This window comes from Oncorhynchus tshawytscha, linkage group LG23, assembly GCF_018296145.1.
Source record: "Oncorhynchus tshawytscha isolate Ot180627B linkage group LG23, Otsh_v2.0, whole genome shotgun sequence".
In the NCBI taxonomy this organism is placed as follows: domain Eukaryota; kingdom Metazoa; phylum Chordata; class Actinopteri; order Salmoniformes; family Salmonidae; genus Oncorhynchus; species Oncorhynchus tshawytscha.
This window is the reverse complement of record NC_056451.1, coordinates 26,953,899-26,960,053: the sequence shown is the minus strand read 5'-3', so window position 1 is coordinate 26,960,053 and position 6,155 is coordinate 26,953,899. Positions and strand designations below refer to the sequence as shown.

The window sequence follows — 6,155 nt, the reverse complement described above, 5'->3', positions numbered from 1 at the left end:
GCGCGACGGAGGGAAATAAAGAGAAAGAGAGAGAGAGAGGTGCGTTGAAGGACAAATCCAACCCAATATATATATATATTTTTTCATTATTCCCAAAGTGTTTTCCATGTCAGAAATCACATTTTCAAGATATAGGACTTTCGAAAATCAAATTGTCACTTGCCACATCCTCTTGATGATGCAAAATGCATGGTATGATGCTTAACGACCATTTCTGAGTGGATTTCCCTTAAGGAGCAACAGAACAAGCGGAAGAAAAGGGACATGGGAGAGAAGATAAGAAACAAATGAGACAGTTAATTAGTTTATGGGCAGTCGCCTTGCACACGGATGTGGGTCATCTCAGTCGGTACAATATAGGACACAGCTGATGCACCTCAGAAAACTCAGCATCTTATGACATCGGTCAAACCGAATATCTCCACCAGCCACAGTGACAGAGATAAGCCGCAATAACTGGCAACTGAAATGGCTTAATTGCAGTTCATAATTTGTTTCTCAAACAGTATAAAAACATGGTTTGATGGATGGGGACCATGCACACCGAACATAAATGAATCACAGAGAGAGACAGACAAACAGAGAGAAACAGAGAGAAAGAGTGTCGTGGAAAATCGCAAGATTGTGTTATAATGCTTGTATTGCATTATAATGGTTGTTTTATTTGACAGAATAGAGTATTCTGTTAACTATTGTGTGTGTGTTCCACTGAGGATGGGCCTCTATGAGATAGCACTGACAGAGGAGATTTACGATGTCTTTGGGTGATAAAACCTAAAGAGCATTCCAGATAACACGAGGTAATGGTTCTGTGCTATGAAGGACCAGGAACGAGATTAGAACCTCGTCTTAGGGACCAAACTGAACAATAATTTATAGCGAATGTTATCTGGCTAAGGGATACTCCTTTCTCAATTATAAAGTCCCTTTGTGAACTGTTCCTAAGATCTGTGGTTTGTCATGTAAGTTGAGAGTGGTGTATCTTGGCTATAAAAGAGCTTTGTACTTTTCTGTTGGTACTTTCAATGGTTCATTAGAGATAGCGCATCATTGAAAGTCAAAGGCTATTGCAAAGCTCTTATTATTATTAAAAATGTAGTTTAAGTATAACTCTGACTGGTGTGTGGAGTTTGTTTCTCCTCATTTGGTAAATACAGAAATAAGCCACAACAAGAGACAGAGAGAGAGAAGAGAGAGAGAGAGAGAGAGAGACAGAGAGAGAGAGAGAGAGGGGTGAAGAGAGAGAGAGTGTAGTGATGTCTGATAGTTATCTCCATAATTGATTGGTTATGCGTGTCATTGTCATAACCGGATATGACTAACCTAGCAATGAGGACTGGCAGATAGTAGCTGTGTGGACTGCATGTTAATTGTCTGATTTAAGAGTTAGTAAACGTAACTAACCGGATAATTCACTGCCTGGTCTCCATCATGACATGGTGTCAGAATTAAAGAACTCACACGCTGATGATTAGTGGGGAAAATGTCAAAATTCAACCCACCAGAGCAGTTCGATTTCTTGCGGCCGTCATCAGGGCCTATCTGGAGAGTTTTTCCAGTTGAGTGGCATTGAAACTGGAAAAGGAGACTGGTGTAGTGCAGGTGAATTCACAACTTTATGCAATGGGGAAAGATGCAGATATGGTCTACAATGCATTCTCCTTTGATGACTTTAATGAATAATTTGACTATGATGTGGTGATTGAAAAACGGAATGAACATTTTGTGCCACAGCGCATTCAGAAAGGGGGAGAGAAAGTGGAATCTTTTTTGAGGAATCTGTATGAGCTAGCTGAATACTGCGAGTCCGAACTACAAAGGACAAACAAACAAGGGACAGTATTGTGATTGGCATTATGGACAGTGATGTTTCACAAAAGCTACAGCTGGAGCCAGACTTGACACTGGAGAGGGCAACACAAATCCTGCGCCAGTCAGAGCAGATCAGCGTCCACTTCGCCAGAAAGGTGAAGTCATGCAGGTTCTGTCATGCAGGTTCTGTCATGCAGGTTCTGTCATGCAGGTTCTGTACAGAGAACAAACCAACTCAAAAGAGAGAACCACTTGTCATGACACCTTTACCTAAGGGTCCGTGGCTGAAGATCGCAGCCGACCTGTGTGAGCTAGAGGGCAAGAAATACCACATAGTGGTGACTACTATTCTAGGGACATAGAAATACCACATAGTGGTGACTACTATTCTAGGGACATAGAAATACCACATAGTGGTGACTACTATTCTAGGAACATTAGAAATACCACATAGTGGTGGACTACTATTCTAGGGACATTAGAAATACCACATAGTGGTGACTACTATTATAGGGACATTAGAAATACCACATAGTGGTGACTACTATCCTAGGGACATAGAAATAGCTCACATGCCCACTACCACTAGCCTGCAGGTCATCACCTGCCTCAAAGCTATGTTTGTAAGATGGGGGATACCTACCGAGCTCATTAGCGACAACGCTACTCAGTTTGTCTGCACTGAGTTCAAGGAGTTCATAAAGAAGTATGTTTCGCAGACAAATGGAGCTGCGGGGAGAGTACAGACAGCTAAGCAAATGCTTAAACAACCAGACCCACACATGGCTGTGATGTGCTACCGAGCCACAGCCATCAGCGCAACAGGAGCAAGCCCAGCACAACTCATGACAGAACGTCAGATATGGACGACGGTCCCCGTGCTGGATGGGAAACTCCAACCAAAACGCTTCAGCCATAACACTGTTAAACAGAAGGACCAGAAAGCCAAACAAGCTTACCAGTTCTTCTATAACAGGAGGCATACAGTACGCCCCCTACTGGAATTACACCCTGGACAGGGTGTCAGAGTCAATCTGGACAGAGAGAAAGGATGGAAAACACCAGCAGTTGTCATCAGCAAATCTCCAGAGCCGAGATCCTACGTTGTGGAAACTGAACACGGCACCATCGCTCAGAGAAACAGTCGACACCTTCAGAGTCACCAACTCCAGAGAGAACAACAAAAGAGTCACCCAGTCTACCAGTGAGCCATCCAACTCCCATCCTCTCACTCAGTCCACCACCTCAGCCAGCCTCACCACAACTGGTGAGAATGACCTCCAGAGGTGGAGAGGTAAAACTACCACTGAGGTTCAGAGACACTTGAGAAAAAAGAACAAAAGAGGTACAGGAACAGCAACTGTTTCAGGGCAGAATGATCTTTATGTTGCTGTGGACTGTTAACCCTCATGTCCTAGTTGACACAGTTATGTTGCTGTGGACTGTTAACCCCCATGTCCTAGTTGACACAGTTATGTTGCTGTGGACTGTTAACCCCCATGTCCTAGTTGACACAGTTATGTTGCTGTGGACTGTTAACCCCCATGTCCTAGTTGACACAGTTATGTTGCTGTGGACTGTTAACCCCATATCCTAGTTGACACAGTTATGTTGCTGTGGACTGTTAACCCCATGTCCTAGTTGACACAATTATGTTGCTGTGGACTGTTAACCCCCATATCCTAGTTGACACAGTTATGTTGCTGTGGACTGTTAACCCCCATGTCCTAGTTGACACAGTTATGTTGCTGTGGACTGTTAACCCCATGTAGTTGACACAGTTATGTTGCTGTGGACTGTTAACCCCCATGTCCTAGTTGACACAGTTATGTTGCTGTGGACTGTTAACCCCCATGTCCTAGTTGACACAGTTATGTTGCTGTGGACTGTTAACCCCATGTCCTAGTTGACACAGTTATGTTGCTGTGGACTGTTAACCCCATGTCCTAGTTGACACAGTTATGTTGCTGTGGACTGTTAACCCCCATGTCCTAGTTGACACAGTTATGTTGCTGTGGACTGTTAACCCCCATGTCCTAGTTGACACAGTTATGTTGCTGTGGACTGTTAACCCCATGTCCTAGTTGACACAGTTATGTTGCTGTGGACTGTTAACCTCCATGTCCTAGTTGACACAGTTATGTTGCTGTGGACTGTTAACCTCCATGTCCTAGTTGACACAGTTATGTTGCTGTGGACTGTTAACCCCCATGTCCTAGTTGACACAGTTATGTTGCTGTGGACTGTTAACCCCCATGTCCTAGTTGACACATGTCCTAGTTGACACAGTTATGTTGCTGTGGACTGTTAACCCCCATGTCCTAGTTGACACAGTTATGTTGCTGTGGACTGTTAACCCCCATGTCCTAGTTGACACAGTTATGTTGCTGTGGACTGTTAACCCCCATGTCCTAGTTGACACAGTTATGTTGCTGTGGACTGTTAACCCCCATGTCCTAGTTGACACAGTTATGTTGCTGTGGACTGTTAACCCCCATGTCCTAGTTGACACAGTTATGTTGCTGTGGACTGTTAACCCCCATGTCCTAGTTGACACAGTTATGTTGCTGTGGACTGTTAACCCCCATGTCCTAGTTGACACAGTTATGTGTATTGTCAATGTTAAAGAAAAAGAAAACGTATGTTTCTATGTTACTAAAAATCTATGTTATTGAAATACAAATAGTCTGTATTGAAAAGGTTCACAGGGTGAATATTTGTATTAGGTAGAGAGGATGTATAGTTTGGATTTCTCTCAGAAAAGAGCAGATGTCGTGATGTCTGATAGTTATCTCCATAATTGATTGGTTATGCGTGTCATCGTCATAACCGGATATAACTAACCTAGCAATGAGGACTAGCAGATAGAAGCTCGTTGGACTACATGTTAATTGGGGCGGCAGGGTAGCCTAGTGGTTAGAGCATTGGACTAGGTAACCGAAAGGTTGCAAGTTCAAATCCCCGAGCTGATGTCGTTCTGCTCCTAGGCTGTCATTGAAAATAAGAATTTGTTCTTAACTGACTTGCCTAGTTAAATAAAGGATACAAAAATGGCCAGATAATTCACTGCCTGACCTCCATAATGAGAGAGAAAGGCAGATGTCACACCATGTTATGATAAGGTTATGCTCCAAGCTTTATTTGGAGAGAGGCAGTGCTTCCAAGACAGAAATGAATAAACACACAAAAACATTGACTACATTAAAATCAATTTCAATGAACATGGAAAAAATATTGACTGTTGTTTTGTTTATGTACTTCATCGCCACATAAGGGAAATGTATTAATTCTAGTTCTATGCTATCTATGTAGTTAGTGTTCCAGTTAGTGTGTCTGTTTGGCTATGTGCCACTTAGGATTGGTGGGCCTGTCTGTCAGTCAGTGGTAGTGTCCAATAGGAACAGAGTGTTTAGGGCACGTGGACTGCCCTCATGATGTTAGTGTGACCAGAACCAGGGATCCAGCCGGTCACTACGATCACCATGTCACCTGTCTTGAAGAAGCCTCTGGCCTTTCCTACACACAGTGAGGGAGGGTGGAAGAGGGAGGCAGACACAGTGAGGGAGGGTGGAAGAGGGAGGCAGACACAGTGAGGGAGAGTGGAAGAGGGAGGCAGACAGTGAGGGAGGGTGGAAGGGGGAGGCAGACAGTGAGGGAGGGTGGAAGGGGGAGGCAGACACAGTGAGGGAGGATGGAAGAGGGAGGCAGACAGTGAGGGAGGGTGGAAGAGGGAGGCAGACACAGTGAGGGAGGGTGGAAGAGGGAGGCAGACACAGTGAGGGAGGGTGGAAGGGGAGGAAGTCACAGTGAGGGAGGGTGGAAGGGGAGGCAGACACAGTGAGGGAGGGTGGAAGGGGAGGCAGACATAGTGAGGGAGGGTGGAAGGGTGAGGCAGATATAGTGAGGGAGGGTGGAAGAGGGAGGCAGACATAGTGAGGGAGGGTGGAAGAGGGAGGCAGACATAGTGAGGGAGGGTGGAAGAGGGAGGCAGACATAGTGAGGGAGGGTGGAAGAGGGAGGCAGACACAGTAAGGGAGGGTGGAAGAGGGAGGCAGACATAGTGAGATAGTGAAAAGAGATGTGAATAACATCCATATGACACTAAACCTAAGTTCTCTCTTTCCCACTTTCTCCCCATCTTTCCCACTCCTTTTCTCTCTCTCACACACACCCACCCCTTCAACACACACAGACCTATGTTCATGCCGAAGTTGACTCTGTTGTCTACATCGTCGGCCCAGACGGGGGCAGGGAGGGGGTGGAACAGCACTGGGAACACACCCCTCAGCAGCTGGGCCTGACGTGCCACCTGGAGACAGAACACACACACTGCATCAGTCCAC

General features: G+C 45.2%; 1 protein-coding gene across 2 annotated transcripts in view; it reads right to left on the bottom strand.

The window, feature by feature from the left end:
- Positions 1 to 4,924: 4,924 nt before the first annotated feature.
- Positions 4,925 to 6,155, bottom strand: part of LOC112247851 (pyruvate kinase PKM-like) — a 58,529-nt gene continuing 57,298 nt past the window's right edge. For both annotated transcript variants that reach the window (XM_042305082.1, XM_042305081.1), the window contains exons 11-12: positions 6,007 to 6,121; positions 4,925 to 5,328 (exon numbers count right to left, since the gene is read on the bottom strand). In XM_042305082.1, coding sequence (XP_042161016.1) covers positions 5,222 to 5,328; positions 6,007 to 6,121 — 222 coding nt within the window. In that variant the 3' untranslated portion in view covers positions 4,925 to 5,221. The remainder of the gene's footprint in view (positions 5,329 to 6,006; positions 6,122 to 6,155) is intronic.